The sequence below is a fragment of the Phoxinus phoxinus genome, assembly GCF_949152265.1.
Source record: "Phoxinus phoxinus genome assembly, chromosome: 16".
Classification (NCBI taxonomy): Eukaryota; Metazoa; Chordata; class Actinopteri; order Cypriniformes; family Leuciscidae; genus Phoxinus; species Phoxinus phoxinus.
Window position 1 is genome coordinate 31,460,424 of NC_136891.1, and position 24,192 is coordinate 31,484,615.

At 38.8% G+C, this 24,192-nt stretch overlaps 1 protein-coding gene across 4 annotated transcripts in view; it reads left to right on the top strand.

Annotated features, from left to right (window-relative positions):
* dpf3 (double PHD fingers 3) overlaps positions 1 to 24,192 on the top strand; it is a 38,396-nt gene that overhangs the window by 5,456 nt on the left and 8,748 nt on the right. For 2 of the 4 annotated variants that reach the window (XM_079639408.1, XM_079639410.1), the window contains exons 2-9: positions 8,943 to 9,103; positions 11,756 to 11,863; positions 15,185 to 15,318; positions 16,823 to 16,918; positions 17,152 to 17,224; positions 17,948 to 17,989; positions 19,736 to 19,873; positions 21,032 to 21,160. In XM_079639408.1, the coding sequence (XP_079495534.1) occupies positions 8,943 to 9,103; positions 11,756 to 11,863; positions 15,185 to 15,318; positions 16,823 to 16,918; positions 17,152 to 17,224; positions 17,948 to 17,989; positions 19,736 to 19,873; positions 21,032 to 21,160 (881 nt within the window). The remainder of the gene's footprint in view (positions 1 to 8,942; positions 9,104 to 11,755; positions 11,864 to 15,184; positions 15,319 to 16,822; positions 16,919 to 17,151; positions 17,225 to 17,947; positions 17,990 to 19,735; positions 19,874 to 21,031; positions 21,161 to 24,192) is intronic. The other 2 variants (XM_079639409.1, XM_079639411.1) reach the window with 1 other exon arrangement.

Consider the following 24,192-nt stretch of genomic DNA (forward strand, 5'->3'; position numbering starts at 1 on the left):
AGTAACGTTGATCATTTTGAACTTATGCTATTTAATGCTTGACCGTATCGTATAGAAAACACTGATAGCCTGAAAATTCAGCCAATGGCGGGAGCGAGTAAAGTAGATTTGAAGTAAATAAAGGGATGCACAGCTCATTTTCTTTGCTCTACGGCTCTACCTCTCAGTGAGAAGATTTTTTTCCAGTGTAGTCAATAAGTTTGTCATTTATATGTCTTTTTCTAAATTGGTTATTGAGTGAACCAATCAGTGCCACTATTCATTTTCAAAAGAGAAACACATTTACATTTAAACATATAGCCCAAATCAAAAATTAGATAGCTTTGCATAAAATAATGACGACAGTAATAATTGATAGATTAGAGAGAGAGAGAGGGTATAATTATTTTATGCAACAACAATGACAACAACCATATATAATAATACTTTAATATTAAATATACTATTATGAATTAAATATACATAAATTCAATAATATCATACATAAATAACAAGAATAGTTATTATTATAATTCTTAAGTAGAAAAAATAAGATAATCATGTTTTTATTGTTCAGAGTTATTTATTCTATTGTGTCAAGTGTCAACATAAAAATTTAAATACGTTTTTAATTATTATTATTTTGTAAATTAAATAATTTAATATTAAATATACTAGTGAGTATGAAATAAATATACATTAAATAAATATACATAAATACATAATTATAACACAGTTGTTGTTGTTATTAAAGAAAAGAAAAAAGATAATCATGCTTAAATTGTTGCAGTATAATGATTATTTATTTATTAAAATAATATAATATAAAATAAGTTTTGCATGTTGTTTATCAGACACTCAATCAAGCCATTAAACAATCTGTTGCTGTTTCTTTTGTAGGCCTTTTGCACTGGTCTACATCTTTGCAACCTCTCAGCTTACAGAATAATGGATCTCCACACAATGCTCTGTTAGCTCAATGTTTATACCAAAACATTCCAGTGTCATATCATCCCACAATTTTGGTGAGCTCATACACTGTGAGAAGACCAGCTATAATTACCTTTTCACTTTCAACATTTTAAGAATATTACTTGACCGAAGTCACATTTCTGTTTCCCGCCCACAACATGTATCATCTATAGAAGCAACTGAGGTTGTGAAAATCAAATACTTTGACAGATTTAATAAACATCCCTTCTATTCTCCACAGTCCATAACTAATGGACATTAAAAGAGTGAAGATCTCAACGACCTTCAACGACTCTCTTTATCCGTGCCTCCAGGGAGGTGGCAGAGAGAATACGTGTCTCCCAACACGCCAGTCTAACTGTTTACATAACTGCTCCTCTCTGTTGACCGGAGTCCTTGCCTTGAGTGTAATACGGGAGGCCGTTTATAGTAAAGGTTTTGTGTGGGGGAGGGAGGCTGTATGAAGCACATGAGCTTTTTCCCTTAAGATGGTGCTGAGAGACACCATCATCATCAGCCGCTCATTGGTAAGCACTTGTCATCTCTAGGGGCCGTTATGTTTTTGTTTAAGGTGCTGAAAAGTAGTTATAGATCGCCTCTGAGAGGGAACTTGAGCTGAGAGCCATCAGGGGCGTTTAGTCCGGTGGAGCATGTTGATGATTATGGTGATAGCGGCTCTCGCGCAGGTCGTGGGCGCTCTAATGCGGGCCTCTGTCACTGCAACTTACATAATGACTCCTGCAGTCTCCAGCTGATAGCACAGGCATTTCGTTTCAGGGAAATAATGCACACAGGAAGCCCAGGAAAGAGAGCGGTAGAGGAGCAGGAGACTGAATGCTGGAGGAAAGACGAAATGTAGATGTAATTTTCATCAGATCAGCCGATGAATTAGGGCTGTAAACGATTAATCGCGATTAATCAAATCCAAACTTTTACATAATATGTGTGTATTGTGTATAATTATTTTGTATATATAAATACACACACATGCATGTATATATTTGAGAAATATTTTCTTTTATATACAGCATATATATTTTTATATGATTTATATTATATAAATATAACTATTTTATATATAAATAACACCTTTTTCTTAAATATATACATGCATGTGTGTGTATTATATATACAAAACAATTATACATAATACACACACATATATTATGTAAACACAAACTTTTATTTTGGATTCGATTAATCGTGATTAATCGTTTACAGCCCTACAATTATGAATTAATTAATCTGCTTGAACCTTCTCTTGTTAATTATCTGACAAGAGAAGAATCAAGCAGATTATTTCATAATTCATCGGCTGGTCTGGCAGATATTGTTCTCAGTGTCTTCTACAGACTGAAAGCATAAGGAATTGAATGATTCTGGACTGGTTTCTATTTTGATTTCACATAATATAAAGATGAATAGTTGATTTAGGCAACAGAACAATAACACACTTATTTATTTCATAAAGAAACTGTTATCTCTCCTAAACACATGCTTTGTACATAATCAGTATGACATATCAAATGAGGACATCAGGAAAAAGTAAAAAATGCAAAATTCTGTCATCATTTACTCCCCTCATTTTGACTTCCTTTTTTCTGTGGAACACAAGAATGTTTGGATGAAAACAGTTGAAACTATTGAAAGGCAATAGGGACCAAAATAGGGGTGTTGCATACAGTATATTGGTATTGACCCTCCAACTGAGGTGGAAAGAGTACTAAAATATTCTACTCAAGTAAAAGTACTATTACTTAAATGAAATTTTACTTAAAGGTATAGCGGAGGATTTTCTTTTTCCGGGTGGGTAGCCTATACTATTGGTCCACGTAAGTGTCAATCATTCTAGTGATATGTTTACGTAAGGCCGTCGTACGTGCTCGTCCCTATGTAGTTTTCGCTTTCTGGTGTATTATGTGTGATGAGTTACGGTTTCAGCCATTCCTTTGAAAATGGCTGAGGGTCGAAAGAGAAAAAATTATACGAAGTGTATGATAAGAAGAGAAAGGCCGCAGAATATAGAAACAAGACCAGAGTGATTTTGGGTGAATATTTCACACGCTGGCGTGCGCTAAACGCTCAGGTTGGGCTTCCCACTGATGCCGCAGTCGCGAAGATTCTACTAGACAGGTAAAGTTTGTCATGCTATTTGGAGAAATACATTTAAAATCACTGCTAGTAAAAGTTAATGTAAGCGTTCCCTCTCGGGAGCAAATAGAGTGTTGCGCATGTGCATTTAAAAAAAAAATTGGAGAGGGCGGGTCTTTTCTAAAATTAGGAAAGATCCTCCGCTATACCTTTAAGTACACGTCAAATTACAGGTGTAAAAATCTTGCTCATTTAAAATGTACTCAGAGTAAAAGTTACTGAGTTACTTTTTTAACCGTGACGTTGCATCAAATGAAAATTTGGGGAAAGTGCTGCAAAACAGATTTACCAAATTAAATCATGGACAAAAAATATTCCTTAAATAATCCATCCATCCATCTTCTTCCGCTTATCCGGGGCCGGGTCGCGGGGGCAGCAGTCTAAGCAGAGATGCCCAGACTTCCCTTTCCCTAGCCACTTCCTCTAGCTCTTCCGGGGGGACACCGAGGCGTTCCCAGGCCAGCCGAGAGACATAGTCTCTCCAGCGTGTCCTAGGTCTTCCCCGGGGTCTCCTCCCGGTGGGACGTGCCCGGAACACCTTCCCGGGAAGGCGTCCAGGAGGCATCCGGAACAGATGCCCAAGCCACCTCAGCTGACCCCTCTCGATGTGGAGGAGCAGCGGCTCTACTCTGAGCTCCTCCCGAGTGACCGAGCTCCTCACCCTATCTCTAAGGGATCGCCCAGCCACCCTGCGGAGAAAGCTCATTTCGGCCGCCTGTATCCGGGATCTTGTCCTTTCGGTCATGACCCAAAGCTCATGACCATAGGTGAGAGTAGGAACGTAGATTGACCGGTAAATCGAGAGCTTCGCCTTGCGGCTCAGCTCTTTCTTCACCACGACAGACCGGTACATCGACCGCATTACTGCGGAAGCTGCACCGATCCGTCTGTCAATCTCCCGTTCCATCCTTCCCTCACTCGTGAACAAGACCCCAAGATACTTGAACTCCTCCACTTGAGGCAGGAACTCTCCACCAACCTGAAGTGAGCAAGCCACCCTTTTCCGACTGAGGACCATGGCCTCGGATTTGGAGGTGCTGATTCTCATCCCAGCCGCTTCACACTCGGCTGCAAACCGTCCCAGTGCATGCTGAAGGTCCTGGTCTGTAGGGGCCAACACGACAACATCATCCGCAAAGAGCAGAGACGAAATCGCGTGGTCCCCGAACCTGACACCCTCCGGCCCCTGGCTGCGCCTAGAAATTCTGTCCATAAATATTATGAACAGAACCGGCGACAAAGGGCAGCCCTGCCGAAGTCCAACATGCACCGGGAAGAAGTCTGACTTACTGCCGGCAATGCGAACCAAGCTCCTGCTCCGGTCGTATAGGGACCGGACAGCACTTAGCAAAGGACCCCGGACCCCATACTCCCGGAGCACCCTCCACAGGCCGCCTCGAGGGACACAGTCGAATGCCTTCTCCAAATCCACAAAACACATGTGGATTGGTTGGGCAAACTCCCATGAACCCTCCAGCACCCTGTAGAGGGTATAGAGCTGGTCCAGTGTTCCACGGCCGGGACGAAAACCGCACTGTTCCTCCTGAATCCGAGGTTCTACTATCGGCCGTAATCTCCTCTCCAGTACCCTAGCATAGACTTTCCCGGGGAGGCTGAGAAGTGTGATCCCCCTGTAGTTGGAACACACTCTCCGGTCCCCCTTCTTAAAAAGAGGGACCACCACCCCAGTCTGCCATCCCAGAGGTACTGTCCCCGACCGCCACGCGATGCTGCAGAGGCGTGTCAGCCAAGACAGCCCCGCAACATCCAGAGACTTGAGGTACTCAGGGCGGATCTCATCCACCCCCGGCGCCTTGCCACCGAGGAGTTTCTTGACTACCTCGGTGACTTCAGCTTGGGAGATGGACGAGTCAACCTCCGAGCCCTCAGCCTCTGCTTCCTCAATGGAAGACGTGACGGCGGGATTGAGGAGATCCTCGAAGTATTCCTTCCACCGTCCGACGACATCCCCAGTTGAGGTCAACAGCTGCCCACCTCCACTGTAAACAGCGTTGGTGGGGCACTGCTTCCCTCTCCTGAGTCGCCGGACGGTTTGCCAGAATCTCTTCGAGGCCAGCCGATAGTCATTTTCCATGGCCTCTCCGAACTCCTCCCAGGCCCGAGTTTTTGCCTCCACAACCACCCGGGCTGCAGTTCGCTTGGCCTGCCGGTACCCGTCAGCTGCCTCAGGAGTCCCACAAGCCAACCAGGCCCGATAGGACTCCTTCTTCAGCTTGACGGCATCCCTTACTTCCGGTGTCCACCACCGGGTTCGGGGATTGCCGCCTCGACAGGCACCGGAGACCTTACGGCCACAGCTCCAAGTGGCCGCTTCGACAATGGAGGTGGAGAACATGGTCCACTCGGACTCAATATCTCCAGCCTCCCTCGGGATCCGGTCGAAGCTCCGCCGGAGGTGGGAGTTGAAGATCTCTCTGACAGGAGACTCGGCCAAACGTTCCCAGCAGACCCTTACAGTACGCTTGGGTCTGCCGAGTCTGTCCAGCTTCCTCTTCCGCCATCGGATCCAACTCACCACCAGGTGGTGATCAGTTGACAGCTCCGCCCCTCTCTTTACCCGAGTGTCCAAGACATACGGCCGCAGGTCAGATGAAACGACCACAAAGTCGATCATCGACCTACGGCCTAGGGTGTCCTGGTGCCACGTGTACTGATGGACACCCTTATGCTTGAACATGGTGTTCGTTATGGACAAACTGTAACTAGCACAGAAGTCCAATAACTGAACACCGCTCGGGTTCAGATCAGGGGGGCCGTTCATCCCAATCACGCCCCTCCAGGTAACACTGTCGTTGCCCACGTGGGCGTTGAAGTCCCCCAGTAGAACGACGGAGTCTCCAGTCGGAGCACTTTCCAGCACCCCTCCCAGAGACTCCAAGAAGGCCGGGTACTCTACACTGCCGTTTGGCCCGTAGGCACACACGACAGTGAGAGACCTATCCCCAACCCGTAGGCGCAGGGAAACGACCCTCTCGTTCACCGGGGTAAACTCCAACACATGGCGGCTGAGTTGGGGGGCTATGAGCAAACCCACACCAGCCCGCCGCCTCTCACCATGGGCAACTCCAGAGTGGTGAAGAGTCCATCCTCTCTCAAGGAGTGTGGTTCCAGAGCCTAAGCCGTGCGTAGAGGTGATTCCAACAATCTCTAGTTGGAACCTCTCAACCTCAACCTTAAATAATATTTCAATAAATTGTCTTATTATTATTGTTGTTGTTATTGTTATTCTGAGAAGTGCATTCTATTGTAGGCCTACAATAGTAATGTATTTCTTTCAGAATTTCTCCTAGTTAAACCAAACTTTTATTTTGACGGGTTGTAGTGAAGACCTGTTCCAGAGTGTATTTGACAATGCTTTTTCTCAAATAAAATGATGAAAATGCTCATTAGGCGTTCTCTCAGAGCAGCTCTGGAAATGTTCATGTATTCATGTCCTCGTATTGTTTGTGAGACGCTGAAAACACACGAGCTTGAGTATGTAGTAGACGAAGCGGTACAGCTCATTCCCACAGAGATCAAGCAGATTCTATATTTATATTGCAGGTTTTTTTTGCGCTTTAATATTCACAGACCATGTCGCGATTATAAATATATAAATAAAAAATAAATACGACCTCACGTTATGTCAATCACGCTTGCACACTGCCTCCGAAACTTTCGTCCGTCATAAAAAAATTCGGATCGGATTTGATTTTCTGCGTTTTTCGCATCTCTTTCAATGGTGTTTTGACAATTCATAGCCACCGAATGACGAATACGAAAAAACGCATGAAATATTTGGACTCAGTGTGCAAGGACCTTTATACTCTAAATTCAATTTGCAAGACTGGATTCCGAGATTCCCTCTACATCTAAATATAAACGGGACATACCTTTATCCGCACAGAGGGATGCTGTTCTATGTGTTTCCTCCGTTTGCAGCCACTTTGCATCCACATTTATTTCAAGTTGTAGCCTATATCTATCCTCGAGGACAGCCTTGCGTTTTTTCTACATCCAAATATTTCCCATACAGGCAATGGTTCGCTTTCGACGGCATTGCATCAATTGTTTTTCTTTTGCACATTTGTTCTCCCGCCCTTGCAGTAGTTTCCGAGCACGATTTTTTTTTTTTTTTTTTTTTAACTCGGTAACGGATATGATTTAAAATGTACCGAAGTACAATACTTAAATCAAAACGTACTTAAGTAAAAGTAAAATTACAGATTTTAAAAACTACCGGTACTTAAAAACGTAGAAGTACACACAAAGAAAAAGACTCAATTACATAACGCGAGTAAATGTAATTCGTTACTTTCCACCTCTGCCTTCCGGATTGCACCTTAACACTTGTTTCCACTAGTCATAAAACATAATTTGTTGCTACAACTGTAGCCTACTGCCACACAAAATCATATCTGATGACCGATAAAAGAAAAACACTCTACCCGCACTCAAAACTCAAAGTTAGCTCGCCACTGTGAGTTTTTTGAATTCTATAAAAAACACAGGGTGTTGCAGGAAGTGTTTTTGTACAGTTATGGTTACAAACTCACTCTCTGCCTCCCTACACTCGTATTTGTGATTCAATGGCCAGTAAAAGGAAAACACAAAATAAACACAGTTAAAGATGAATTTCACAGATAGCATTATTATTTCTTCAGAATTTCTATAGATACCACAAAAATATCCTTATTGTGAATTCTTTTAGCCAGGATAATTAAAATCTGATAAAGTGACAGCCTCAGTTCAAAACAACATTGGATCCCACTGACTTTCATTGTGTAGAGAATTGTTTTTTTTAAATATACATATTTGTGTGTTACGCTGAAGAAAGAAAGTCACAGGTTTGAACTAAATTATTGTCTGCCCATATTGACAAACATTCCAAAAGTAACATATTTCTTTTAGTTAAAATGGAACTGGTTATATTTAAGAACTTGTTCTTGATTCTCAAACTTACTTTTGGGGTTAAACTATGCTATCAAATGTTAGTTGTCTCAGTTGTCTCCTTCAGACCTTTGCTTTTCATACCTGCCTGCTCTTTTTCTCTCCTGCTCCCTCCAAACACTGAGGCTCTTTGTGTCACTATGCTGGGTTGGAAATGTGGAATACTCCTCTTTGTCCAGCCCAGCATTCCTCACATATCTGTGTATCCTCTAGTCCAGAGAAGAGTGATCTAATCGAAACGGGAGGCAGTTATGGGGAGAGAAGCCGTGCAGTATCTCTTCTGTCTTTTAGTGTGGAAGTTGGTCATGTCTCAATAACTTATTTTGACTGCTATAGGGAATAACATGGATGACAATGTCAGCATTTCTTTGTGCAATTGAGACTTAATGTGCATGACTCTCAAACAGTCGGTGGGAAACTGAATTGTGAAAAGAAAGCATGACCCAGAGGCTCGACCGCACAAAACACAAACTCTTTAAAACTTAACAGCTCCATAATCTGACTAATGTATGAGGGTGAATGTGATTTCACCAAGTACATCTTTGTTGATCCTTGAACAACGTTCCAATCAACCAATCAGATTTGAGGGACACGTTTACAGTTTATGTCAAGTTTAGGCTTGCAATCAGGGTTATGTGCTTCTACATCAGTGTTATTCACCTATCCTTGCCCTCTGATTTTAAAGATAACTTATGAGTAAATTTAGAGGTAGGGATAGGGTTAGGACTACATTTTCAGGCATGTTGTTCCAGGATAAACAAAATATATGTTGATCCAGGACAGGTACATGTCTTACTTGGCATTTTGGGTACTGGTAATTATTAGTTGAAGGTGGCACTGACATGGTTTATGCTAAAACCAGGATTCCTCACCAAATGTGTGTTCCTCAGGCTCGGGGACCAGTTCTACAGGGAGGCCATTGAGCACTGCCGCAGCTACAATGCCCGCTTGTGTGCGGAGCGCAGCGTACGCATGCCCTTCCTGGACTCGCAGACGGGCGTCGCTCAGAACAACTGTTACATCTGGATGGAGAAGCGGCACCGAGGGCCAGGTAGCACGTTCTACAAGCGTAATATTCATTTGATTAAAGAGTTTTTATTTAAATTTATTGAAAAGATTTCTGGTAGAGGATATACAATCCTCTATTCCAGACTCTATTCCAAACATATATATATATACATATAAAATTCACATTTTAACATTTATAAAAACACATTAATTTCATAATTGAGTTTTTCTAACAATCATAACTAAATTACATAAATTAATTTACATTAGTTAATAACAACCTTTGTAATTATACATAACATATTTTGACAGTCAAAATGCATCCAACCTGTTCTTAAAAGAATGAATAGAAGGGGAACACACAACTTCTTCTGGAAGCTCATTCCATGATTTTACCGCACAAAGTGTAAAAAAAAGTTATTTCTCTGTTCAGACAGACATGTTCTAGGGTAGAGTTTTAATACAATATTTTTCATTATTTATATCCCTTCATGATGTTCCAAACATGTATGCTGTTATTTTTGTATTATCTTTACAAAACAGTGGGCTTTTCCACACAGTGACAGTTTTTAAAAAAGTGAATGAATGAATAAATAAAAGTGGTCATATAATCCTATAAGTAAAATATAATATTATGTTATATGTTTATTCATATTATTATTATTATTTATTTAATTAAATGTATTACAAAAATCATATACAAGACTTGTTTATAAATATTATATCATATTATATCATATTTATTATATCATATTATAATGATTGTAATATAAACCTTATGTATGTTTTTTTGCTATAATAAATAAATACATAAATAAATAAATAAAATAAATAAATAGTCACTGATAATTCCACGTAAGGATTCTTCAAAATATCAAATCAAATATTCTGCTTCACAGAAGAAAGTCAGTTATACGAGACTGGGATGAAATGAAGGTGAGTAAATTATATTTTAGGTTTTTAATGAAGAGATGGGGTGTTCTAGCATAAATCAGCGATATTTAGCTTACCGTATATTGCATATATGTTAATGTGCATTAAATGAACTACACACTGGATGTATAGTGCTGTCGTCTGGAAATGCCGTCTTGTAACCAAATGTTTAAAATTGGTGTCGTATCCAGTCGTTCCACAATTTTTTTTTATCTCACCACAGGCATTTGGATAAGTTGGACTTTAAGTTGGCACTGTACACATCCATCTAAACCTCAATTTTTATTTCACTTAAAAATGCAACTTGATTTAAGGATAAAGACTGGCGCATTTAGTTTTAAAGCAGATGGCACAGGGAGTGCAAATACATGTTGATGAGCGTTTATACAGTGTTCTAGTGTTTAGGAAATTGTAGTTTTCCACTTGTCACATGTTAAACAATGCAATAGACTATTCAATGTAATGAGGCAGAAGTATGCATTAGGGTTCTGTCTCTAGTCACATGGCATTCCTTTTCTTATTATCTGACCAAAACAGCAAATATCTAGACATACAGATGCCAAAGAGAACAATATGCCTGCCGAGAACCGGACACAAATAGAGTCAGCGTCTCGCAACTAAAAGCTCCATAGCCACACCCTACACTTTGTGGTAGACCAGTGTTTATTGCATGTTTTTTATTCTGGGTTTCTCTCTCTCTCGATTCCTCTATTTTACCATTAGGAGACTGGATAGATGCATAACTGAGACCATGTGTCTCACATATGTAAATGCATTATGTGTTATGGGCCAATCAGAGAGAGTGACTCTGTCAACACCCCTGATGCCAGTGTTATTGTTTTAAAGGGTTAGTTCACCCCGAAAATGAAAATTCTGTCAGTAATTACTCACCCTCAAGTTGTTCCAACCCCGTAAGACTTTCGTTCATCTTCGGAACACAAATTAAGATATTTTTGATGAAATCTGAGACCTGGCTTCTCAAGGGATTGAAACTTGCCAACCCAGAAAGTTATTAAATACATCGTTAAAATAGTCCAAGTGATATCCTATGTATGCATGATTTTTTTTATCACATTGCTAGTCACATGGCCAGGAGTATAGTGAGTATAGTCCTTTGTAAAATCTAAATGATAACTATACATTTGAGTAGATTTTAGTCTTTCTCATTGTAAACCTTGCATGCTGTTAAACCACAAATAAACTAGTATTTGTAAAGGTTATTGTATAAAATACACATTTACATTCAAAAGTTTGGGATCAGCAAGATTTTTTTGCTTTTAGGATGCATTAAATAAAAAAAGTGACAGTAAAGACATGTATAATGTTACTAAAGATTTCTATTTCAAATAAAACCTGTTATTTTGAACTTTAGATTTATAAAGGATTCGGAAAATTTGTTTCATGCTTTCCACAAAATTATTTGACACATTTATAATTTAGCACCCGAGCCACTTAGCAAATTTATTCAAATACAGAACAGCAAAAGAGTTACCAGAAGCACCACAAATCATAACTGTACAACACCATACTTATACACAGGAATACCCCCCCCCCCCCCACCCCCCTCCTTCTATTTGACCCTCCATAACATCCACATCCACACAATAGATCCTAATTCCTATTTTTACATGAAATCACAAATATTCTCTATTAATAATCATAACCTAAACATTCTGTACAAAACGAATCCAGTCCAAAGCATGTTTTTGTAAAGAATGTGTGTGAGAGCCTATTGAAACCATGCTACTTTCTGTGTTTGCAGGGTTGGCGGCAGGTCAGATGTACACCTACCCAGCGCGCTGCTGGAGAAAGAAGAGGCGACTTCATCCACCACTAGACCCGCAGCTTCGCCTTTGTGAACTCAGACTTGGTGAGATCATGATTGCGGCTAATTGAGTAATTTTTCTCATGCTTACATTTAGATTTTTAATTCTTTATTTCTGCTCTTTTCTCCCTCCGCTCTTGCTTCTTTGCTCTGAGGTCATTCAGAGGCTGTAGAACTGGCCCATCTGGGTCTCATTATCCTTCTCTGTCTCTATGTGTGCCCTGATCAGGCCCCTTTAATCATTTGGCCATGCAGCATTAGAATGTAAGTCTAGGGGACTGGTGTGTGTGTGTGCGTGTGTGGGGGGGCTCCTTCGCTTGGAGCAAAGCCAGCATAAGTTCAGCAAAAAAAAACTGTGAATAAAACTGATTTAGGCATCAATTTGTGTGTGATCGGTTTCCAATAATGCAGATATCAGGATTTGAATGACAGAGCTAACTCCTACAAAGTGTAACGCTGGAACAACAATTAAGCCCCTCCAAAACACCTCTCAAGTCACATGACTGCTCTCCTGACACATCTGGCATCACAAATGATGCATTGCAGTCTCTTCTTATAGGGTAGTTTACCCAAAATTAAAGTTCTATCATTATTTACACCCTCAAATTGTTCAGTTCCTATATGACTTTCTTTCTTATATGTTGCTGCTATACAAGTATTCATTTCTTCTACAAAAAAAACTAAATCTTACATGCCCCAAACTTTTGGACCATTGTGTACTTTGCAATTAATGCAGTTATTGGGACTGGAGCGTTTAAGCTTCAAAAAAGAGCAAATAAAAGCACCATCAAATATTCCACTGCATTCAGTGTTGCATGGTAGAAAGACCGTCAAACAGGTTTGGACATTCAACATGAAGAAAAGTAAATAATGACATAATTTAACATTTTGAGTAAACTATCTCTCTAAGTTATGTGTTTTCCAGAGTCCTGGAATTGTAATATTTACACGTATAGAGAGGCATAATTCTGGTCAGTTACAGGCAGCAGGGCATCCTGTCTGAAATGTGTTTGTGTTGTACATTTCTGGGTGCTCAGCCACTGTAAACAGGTTTGGTGTCCAATATCCCATCCAAGTCGGGCAAGCAAGTGTGATTCCAATGTAAATCTTCATATGCAGTCTTTTTCTCCACAGCAGATGTGGTATGTAGAACAGCCTCTAATTCAATAAACTGATTCAATTAGGCTATTTTATCTGCAACAACACAAAATAGCTGCATCTCAGTACACTGATATATTCATTATGCTCTGCGTTTGCCATTTGAAACTGGCTCCTCTGAGTTATCTTGCTAAATTCATAATTAAAAGCAGCACATACTCTTTCCAGTTAGTGCATGCTTTTTCGGTGCCAATGGCATGCAGAAATATCACAGTGCTGCATTATATTGCGATGATTAAAACCTTATGATTTGTGTCTGTAGACATCAACCTCTCTTAGCCTCTTGTTCATGATTGGCGGCTGGAAACGGGGGATGGGAGGCTGCAATCAGTCCCTGACTGGCAGTCTGCGCTATTTTCAGCTCCTCTCCCAGGGGAAGAGTGTGTCTCGACTCAATCAGACACAAAGAGAATAAAGACAAGGACAGAGATTCATATAAACATTCTCAATCATGTACATACATTAAACAGGTTAAGGGAATGGAGTAAGAACATCTGGGGGCAAACACATGATAGGGCCGCTGCATGTGGGAAGAGATTATAGATCAGAAAACTATTCAAATGATGTGTCAGATCTAAGGGTGTATTATTTCTTTCAGCTCCCTAGTTCACTAGTAGTGCATTAGTAAGTGCACTTTCAAGGGAGTCAGACATTTCTAAGGCTGCCCTTGGTTCCACTGCACTGAAACATTCCCTCCCTACCTAGACATTCCCAGAATGCACTGTAACAACCCCTGAACATCAGATGAAGAGGGAAAGCTTGCAACCCTCTAAAGATATAAGAGTTATTAAAAGAAGACTAAAAATTTACATATTTTTAGGTTCTTAAACACTACTGCTTAAAAGTGTGAGGTCAGATTTATTTCCAATTAATACTTTTATTCAGCAAGGATGCATTAAATGACAATAAAGATGTATATGTATTAGAGAATTCTTTTAAAAACATTTTTTTTTTAAAATCTTACTGACCCCAAACCGACTTTGTTGTGAGGTATTGATATTTAAATTGTAAGCTTTTTTTAGTGCGTGGCTTTATTATATTTGTTTAGTGTGTGAAAGTTATTATATATGTAGATAATCTGTTTTGCTTTATTAAAAAATGCAAAACAAGCACATATTTCTTAATGGCACTGTACATTTTAGCATCTAACAGCAAATGCTTGATGCATATACAGCATTTTCAGTTTCAGCAACGTGTGAAAGCATGACCTTGAGTCATGAGTGTCCCAGGGTTTAGTGGACCCAGGCCCCTGCCCCCTAACGGGCGTTAGTATTCAAGATATACAGATTCACGTCATAAAGATCTAGGGAGTGAAATGAGACACAGCCAATGACTATTTATTTTCTTGCCTTCTCCTCCACACACACACACACACACACATCCTTTATTTTATCTTCAACACCTGGAGCTTTTCACCTTTAATGAGCCTTGAAAAGCTATCCACACTATAAAAATGTATTGATGGCTGGTGTATCCAAGAAAGCTACCCAAACTGATGTTGGCAAACACACACACACACACACACACACACACACACACACACACACACACACACACACACACACACACACTCTGTCTGCCTGTGTGAAGCTAATTCATGAATTGTCTTCAGACTATTGATTTAATTCACTGTCTGTGTCTCCAGATGATTGTACTTCGTTTTTAGATATAAAACGGGGTCAAAAATCTGAGAACAAATCTGGGACTTTAATTTGGGGTTTTATTTAAACCTAAAAATAAACAAAGATTTAAAAATATAGAAATACATAACATTAACACAGTGTCTACACCAGGTGCGAGTGGCGTGACACGACAAAAGAAAATAGAACGTACTATAATGAGTGATGCTGTGATACACTGGATGCAACACGACAAATTCCTGTGGTGTTCTCTACTCTATTTCTTACATACGTCAAGCACTTTTGTGCATTTGTCCTTCTGATACAAAAGACAAATGGAATTGAAATGGTCACTTTGTCATGTCCGGTGAGAACAGCTTCTAGTGGTCAGCGCCCGGTGTAGACACGATGTAAGAAATGTAGTCACTCAATATTATGCAACTAGGATTTGAATAAAATGTATGTATGAAAAATCAGAAAATAACGCGAAATAGAAGCATTTTCACTAGTGGCCATTTCCACTGGTGGATTTTTTTCTACTGGCTGACCACCTGACACCTCATTTTCTGCTTCTTTCTTTCTCGTTTAGAGGCTGAGCTAATGGCCAAGAGGGAAGCTCCACCGACGGAAGCCACGGCCCTGGAGGCACTGCTACGAGGTGACGGGATCTTGGACAAGAGAAACAATAACTCGAAAGAGGAAGAGACACTTCTGGAAATCCAGGTGACACATCGACAGTCATTTCTTATGCGGCGCCCATACACTACACCACTTCCAAAGTCGTTGGGTTGCTGTTCTTTACACACTACACAACTGTATATAGTTACCAATGTCAGTTCCAGTCAAAACACTACAGGACTTGGATCACTGACAGGTCTAGATATTTAACTTGTTAAATATCTCTTGAACATCTGCGACGCATCTGTTCTTCTGTCAGATCACGTCATTGATTATTCAAACATAGCGATCGTCACTCACATGAACTAGCATTCATTTGCCTCTTGTTGTTGACCTCCTTTAACTGATGGCGGAAATCAAGACAAAAGTAGTTTGTATGTGTGTGTGTGGCTTAATGTACAGGTTGTAGATTCACAGACTACAGGGAAAAAAACAACAACAAAATATTAATATTAAAATGTAAGCATATAATCATGAATAGTAAATAAGCTGTTTCTCTAATAAGCGACGGAAAGCTTCTTCACTAGCTGCTTTATTGTATGGTACAGAAGCGCTACCAAACCAGACAGAGATCCTGCAAAGGTTTGAGGCAATGGCGCAGAAGATTATAAGATGCAATCTACCATCAATCAGTGATATCCACCATTCACTGTCACTGTAGAGTCCAATCCATCACCTGAGACCCCTCCACTTCAGCCACAAGCTGTTTTGTTTCCTTCTGGCAAACAATACCATTCTATTAGGACAAGGACCACTAGACTTGAAAGAACACAAATTGCAGCATGCTTTCTACACAATGCACTTCACATACATCTACTCAATATCACACGAGCGAGAGTGTTGCTCCTGAACATCATTCAGAAAATATGCATAATTGCGAGTGTGATCTTGGTTCCATAACAACAGTTGAATAAACAAGTTAATATTAAGTTTAACTTACAATTTAGACTCAACTTTGCCAGTAATGTTTTCAGTTTATGCAACCAAACAATGCCACAGATTAAACAACCCTCACGTTTCCAGGCAACATACAGTAGATGGCGTTTTGTTCCTGAATGGATAAGTCTCTTTGAACTAATCGGTTGAATAAAGGATTCAATGACTCACTGATAAAAACAGGCTTTTTTCATTCCTGAATGAATCGACATCTTTTAACAAATCAGTTAAATGAATGATTAAGTTACTTATTTATAAAAAATAGTAATAGCTTGTTTTGTTCCTGAATGAATAAGTTGAATTATTCAAAGATCACTCATAAAACAGTGACTTGTTTTGTTCCTGAATGGATCCGGATCTTTGAATGAATTGGTTGAATAAACGAGTCATTGACGAGAAATAACTGTTGTACAATTACACATACTTTGAGTGCAAATTGATAAACTTGCAAATTGATTAACATTTGTAGTCTCATTTTCTGTTTTTGCTATGAAAGCGTACAGCAATAAAGTTCTCCACTATCTCTCTGAATATGTGGACTATTGTCTTTTTTGTGCAGTGCATTGATCTTTGTCATCTAATCGCTTACCCCAACTTTCTTCATTCTCTGCAGAGGGTGCTTGATGCAGACGAAAACGGGGATGGTTTCCATGACGATGAGGATTTTGAAGTGGACACACCAAAGAGGAAGCATCGAAACAAAGGCAGGGTGAGTGATGAGCATGACTCATCAAAGTCTGTGGATGGTGTGAAGGAAAAAAGGCAAGTGAGAGCAAGAAAAAAGGGAGGATTGACTCCAGAGAGAGAGAAATAAAACATGAAAGAGAAATACCTGACTTATGGTGTGTGCAGAGACAGAGAAAAGATAAAGAAATTATCTAAATAGTGATTATGTCCTGTAAAAAGTGATTGTTATGTATTTTGTTTGTATATGTTGATCAGGGTCGAGGCTCTGGGCGCAGGCGAACAGAAGCAGCGGCCAACGACGATCAGGATAAACCCTACGTTTGTGACAGTAAGTGTCAATTTCAGCACTTTCATATTCATTGTGTGCCTTAACAACCTGAAATATATATATATAACTTTGTATACATTCGAACTTCAATAGAGAACTAATTAAGAAAAATCTCATTTGTAACCTAAATCGCCATTATGCATTTGAGTCCAAAAGTCTACTTAGAAAATGTGATATTCAAAATCTAATTTGAAATAAACAATGTATTCAAATTTAGAAACATTTTAAAGCTAACGTTAAAATTAATAAAAATATTTATGATTATGCACTAATCAAATAAGCTAATTTGTGACTTTTTTACTCCAAATTGTTATTATTGAATATAATATCAAATATATTTATTATTTTAATTAAATTATAAAAAGCAATATATTAGTGCAGTATATACATACATGAATATAACTTTGTAGAAGTGTATAACAGTAGTTTTTATTTTTCATTTCACTCTGTTGTCTGTGTTAATCAAGAGATTTGAACTGTTTTGTCTCTACTGCTGTTTGGCTGTCTTTTTTTTGGGGTCCTGAAAAAAGTCTTCCATTTTGTCATATGGTGCCTGCCTGTGTTTCTCATCTTGGCATGGTCGCCTGTTATAATATCAAGAGCATGTGACTACCAGAGGAGATACTAGAGCTACTTTGGGTTCCAGAGGCCTCTCTGAATGTAACTTACTTCCTGTATTTTGTTTTCTGTCTCTTCTTTTGCTTTGTGTCTCCTCTGTTTCAGACAGATACAAACAAAAGCATAACTCAAAAACCGCTGACTCAGGTATTCAGCCATGTTGCCATCTTCCTCTTGCTCGGACATATGGGCTATGCTAATGACAAGGCTAATCATTTAATGCTTATGTCGGGGAGGAATTATTAATATTAATCAGCTGGTTCAGTCTTTTTCTCTGTAGCTGCTGTTGATATTTCACGCCGCTTGGTCAAAGCTATATCACGCATGGCTAACAACACTGCTGCTAAAATAGCAAAGCTTGAACACCTAGCCTTTTCATTGCTGAATCTAGATGTGCAGGCCCTGTTCTAGGAAATCCACTGCATTGCTGGATGATTGACTCTGGATGTGCAGTTTTCTGAAACGAAATGCATGTAGTCGCTTCCCTTTTCTGGCTTAATGGTCTGTACAAAAATAATGTCCGTTACATCAAATAGATACTAGGGGTCTAAAGGTCAACATTTCATCCTTATAAAGAAATTAAAAGCACTTTTAACAAATATGATTACAGTGATATACAATCACATTAGATGAAGACACATTTTTGGCTTATAAAATAAAAGAATATACTTAAGTGTGAACTGAATGTAATGGTATTGGACACTGAATTGCACATTAACTGCAATTAAATTAAAATATATGAACGTTTTATAATTGTATGTGCTTAAAATATGTTAGTCATTTAAGCATAAATGTAACAATGACAACCTCAAAACAGCACTGAAAAGATTTAACTGTAATACAATTTACTTCAGAGTAAAATAAGCGATCATAAGGAAAAACTGTGGGGCGGTCCACTGTCACCCTGTCCACTAGATTGGGCCAGCCAGATTGATTGGACAGGCTTTTTTTTTATATTAGTTTACATTAATATTCTCAGCCAGCTAGCCCTTGGTTACATAAACAGGAAAAAGAAAAAACATTATTACATTTCCCCCGTTTAAAATCTAACAGACACCCCTCTTTGAGGTTAAGCAGGAAAAACTATATAGAAAATGTAATGGGTAATGGGTGTCTTTAATAATCAAAAGAAAAATGTCAGTTTCTTTCTTAGTTTCTTAAGTTTCATAGTTCTTTAGATACTGTACATCTGGCTTTCCTCCTGTATGGTTTGTTCAACCCTTTTTTATATATATAGATTTGAAGTGAGAGAATTTATTACTGTGGAAATATTGTGCTTACCTTGCTGGTATTGCAGTCTGCAACCCACAGATGCTTGACATGTTTACTGCATCTTTTCTGTGCTGAGGTTTACATAATATGACAACCTAAGCCAACATTTTCAATAACAGCAAGCCATTTGTATTCTCTATGCGTTAAACACTTCAATGCTATGCTGATATATCCCATGTCTGTAAACTAATAGGCATTAACACGTGTTAAAAACTAGATATAAATGCACCTAAGATTTATCAGACCACATTCAACAAAGGTGCCATTCAATATATAAGTAATATAGTTTTGCTCTAAAAAGGTCACTTCACCTATTATACTCCTTGAACTCTTGCAATTTACTGGTCGATGGCTTTAGGAGTACCTATAGGTGTTCATGAAGACATACTGTGGGGTTGCAGTGCTAATACTGTGCCTTAAACACCCCGCATGTCTCTCTCACTGGCTGAGAACATGCGGTGTAGAGTTTGTCATAGAGCTTTGATTCCACTGCTAGTTGCTTTGTGAATTCCTTAGATATGTGTTAGTGTCCCTGCTTGATTATTAGAGTAACTTTGAGACTAAATGAGAAGTGTTTGCCACTAAAATGGATCTCATTGTAACCGATGTTCTTTATCTTAGTCTGTGGGAAGCGTTACAAAAACCGCCCTGGACTAAGCTACCATTATGCCCACACTCACCTTGCTGAAGAGGAGGGTGAAGAAGAACGAGAAACTGAAATCCCCCAGTCTCCTCCTGTCCACCACGAGAATCACAAACGTAAGTTAATATTCCTTTTAAATGTAAAATAAATGTTAATATCTAAGCTTCTGCTCCAACACCCAACATACCATGTAGCCATTAGATGTGTGTTCAGCACATTGCTGTTTTTAAGCCGAGTTTAGGTACTCAGGTTTGTGTTGTGTCAAAAATGATATCTTAATGTCAGCAAGAAATTGGAATTCACCTAAATTAATCTTAAAGAGATAGTTCACCCAAAAATGACAATTCTGTCTTTATTTACTCCCCCTCGTGTCATTCCAAACCCGTAAGACTTTCGTTCATCTTGGTTGATGCTTGACGCGCGAGAACAAACCTCTTGCAGAAGCTCAACCGTCCTGCGCAACACAAGAATGAACCTCATTGGTTCTCACACGTCAAGCGAACATGCTTGAGCTATCCTTTTAATAATTTTATTGTGAACAATTCATCCATGCATGTTTCTTTAAAAAAATGTAACCTCGTAATATTAAATACAAAATTGTCATGTATGTTGTCCCGGTGAAACTGACTTTTCTCTGGTGGCGTATGCCAGACATCATCATGGCCATGTGTCCACCAAAGTGTTTTTTCCTAAGGCCACGCATATTTTTTCAGTTGTTTTCAATGGGAGCGCCACATATTAATAAATGACTGCAGCGTGGCGTGGTGCTGCATGTCTATGGTCATGTTCCAATGGCTGTGGCCGAAATGCACCCTCGATGCACACTTTTCCGAGCCCACGAGCTCCGCAGCAGACCTATACCTGACGGCCAAAGTGGCATTACGTCATGAAAGTGTGGACTAGCGAGGGCTAAGGGTTCCATTTGGGACAGGGCCTATTTCAGGCTGAGCGCAGAGCACCTTGCGTTTTTTTTGCTGGCGATGCTGAGAGCTTAAAATGTTTCAACCTCACCGACCAACAGCCACATCCTGTTGTAAAACACCAACAGATGACAACAGCATGCACAACAACGGAAAAATAATTTAAACCAAGACCAAATACTCTACATTGTATCGACATTTTTATATTCAGAAACACATGTAATACATTACACACACATATCTATGGAGATATTTCATTCTAATTACGGTAGATGGAAATATTTTCTATTGATACTTTTCAATGCTCAAATCTAGTCATAGTTAACTTTATTTTAATTTGCACTATTTTTACAGCACAGAAAGGGCCTGATGGCACGATCATCCCTAATGACTACTGTGACTTCTGTCTGGGAGACTCAGGCTCTAACAGGAAGACGGGCCAGGCAGAGGAGCTGGTTTCCTGTTCAGACTGCGGCCGCTCTGGTGAGTCCATTCACTTCACTGTATTCTCTATTACTCACAGTTACAGTTACAGTATCTGCTCATGTTAGATCAAGTAGGCTAGTTTCACCTCCATCTAGCCTTATTCTCACTCTGAGAGAGAGTTTTACTATGGCATAGCCGATAGAAATGTTTTTAAAGACATATTTGTAAAATATATTGCCCTGTATTCAGAGATTTCTCTCTCTCTCTGTAATCAATGTAATGGTGCTCTAAAATGGGCCAGATTACAGAAGGTATAGTATATTTGGTCAGTAAAACCTTGACTTTGACTACAAATCAGAAGCGCATAGATGTTTGTTTTATTGACGTATTAAGTTTATGTCATGTTAGTCTTCTATTTAAAGGAAGCAGAAATGTATGATCATTATACACACATCATTCTTCTTTTTAAGGGAATTTAATGTGAAAAAGTTTGAGGGTTTGCACACATACACATTGGACAACAGAAAAAAACATTTAGCTTTTATACATACATAGAAATGTCATGCACATAACATTTATATTTTATTTTCTAGAAATTATGACCAATTATTATAATAATTATTTTTAATATATTTTTGAGTTCTGAAAAAGCTATCCATCGAAAGTCAAATTGAAATGCTTTATCATGCCATGCATCAATAGCACATTTCATCAGCTTGTTTGTGCATATCCCATCTTTTCGTGTTTTTTGCTAGAGCATGTTTGTTTATTTGTTTTATGGAGTTTCGCTGAGTGTGATTTGGGTTTGGCTTGGCATAACCGTGTCATATTGAAATGATTTCCCAGACACAGATTAATACTATTAAAAAGGCTTATTAATGGAGAGTTGCCATTAGCAGTGATTTAAAACCAGACTAGGTTTAATCTGTGCCCCGGAAATCAGCACAGTGGGTTCAGAGATATGCAGATTAGTGGTCGACCGATATTAGAAAAATGTATGGCCGATGCGATATCTTAGAGAGCAGGGTGGCCGATATAAAGCCAATATATTTATCCTATTTTACTTAATATTTTATAAATTCGAAATAAATAATTCGAAATTGATTTAAAAAAATACATCTGTAAAATAAACAGATTTATAATTTAGATGGCAACTTCTTAATTATATAATCCTATTGCAGTATTTTCACAAATAAAGAAATATGAATAGAAAGATAATAAAAGAATGAATTAAAAGGAAGTTACCAACAGGACAATCGGTAATCTGGTAAGTTTGTGCACACTGGGAATCATATTTTTTAAATAAAGGCAAGAAAACACAAATTTTACACACAGCATATATGTGAAACTGTGTGAACACATAATGAACTGGATATAGTGCAGAATATTTTGAAATCAAGGGTTTAAAGTTTGTCGATCGTGCGTCTCCAGTGAAGCGGACTCTCCTGTCCACGTCCACACAGACTGGCCGTCACACACAGAATACACACGTTTTTATCCAGGCTACAAAATGCACACTTCAGAAGATCTCACAGCTGGATTTGATAAAGTCTGCACGGGTTGAGAAATTAAATGTTTATTAGATATTTAAAAATGGCAAATATCGGTCGATGTATTGGCCATGGCGATATCGGTGGACCACTAATGCAGATTACCTCTGCTTTCATACAGTTGTTTATCTGTTGTCGTCTTGAATTCTTGCGCCATTTAGAAACACGTTGCATTAAAAGCAACATGTGAGCAGAGATGGGACAGTATCATTTACTTACTAAATGTAATCAGTTACGTAATACAAAATATCACAATATAAAAGTATTTGACTGCACTTAATAACTTTTGGATTTATCCTGCATGTTACTTGAGAGAATGAATAATTACTATTTGATTTTTACTTCAATATATTTTGTGCAACAAAACAACAACAAAAAAATCTTAGCAATAATATTTACATTTTTTCTCTTAAAATGTAGAATCATGGAAATAAAATACAGATCAAATTAATTAATTAATACCGTTGTCTATTTGCATTATTTCCTCGTTCTAATATAAAATACTTTTTTTTAATATTAGAAAATCTTACTGCCAAGATTTTGATGCCATACAAAAAGACATTTCAATAAAAATCCTCTGATATTAATTTTCTGCTAAGACTGTTGTGACCATGGCTAGGTCGCAGTCCATTCACAGTCAGAAGGAGAAAGCAGGTGATATTCTGTATTCTACTAAAGCAAAAGAAAACATTAAATAATGCCCTTTTGCGAGGCTGATGCCAAAATCATAAAGTCCAAAAGCATCTTACATCAGGGCCGTAACCACCATAGGCAATGAGGGGGACTAGACCCGACCAATATTTGATATTTCTTTATGCTGCCATCCATTATGCATCGCTCTGTTTGCTGTTAGGATGGCAGACAGTTTAACAATGTACATTTTTAGGCTGGTCTGACGCAGCGGTCTAACAGCGCTCGTTAATATCATAATGGTGACCAATCAGATCAAAGAAGGCGGAGCTTAAAGCTCACTGAAGATGAGTGTGAATTCCAACACGATGCTTTTAGGTTTTACTGTGAAAGAGTGCGTGCGTGGTAAGATATAAGTAGATAAACATAAGACTCATTTAGATTGCTTAGGTCGGTTCGAAAAGTTAACAAGGTGGCGGAGAACATTTGCTCTCTGTAATTATTTCCGGTCTTTAAAAAATAATTTTCTTTAAAAAAAAATGTTTTATTCTGCTTGCATTTAGAATGTGTGTTTGTAAGTGTAGATGTGTGAGCCAAATCCTGCAGTGATGAGAATGAGCATTTAAATGTGACGTGGCCTTTTTGTTCTCTTCGAGTGCTTGTGTTTTGCGTTTTTTGTTTTACTCTTGCTAGCAAATGGTCCTGGAAGGGTCCCATGTATATTTCCTTAAATTATTTAACTCTTAACATGCTCAAATTTAACTGTTTAGGGCATTATCAATTATCCCAGTTCACATGTACAAAACTATTCTCATATTCATTTTGCTCATATGCTTCCATTCTTTATGTTTTGTTCTTTTTTGGCTGTGTGATCCATTGCCTTCTCATAATCGAAAGGGTATAGCAAGC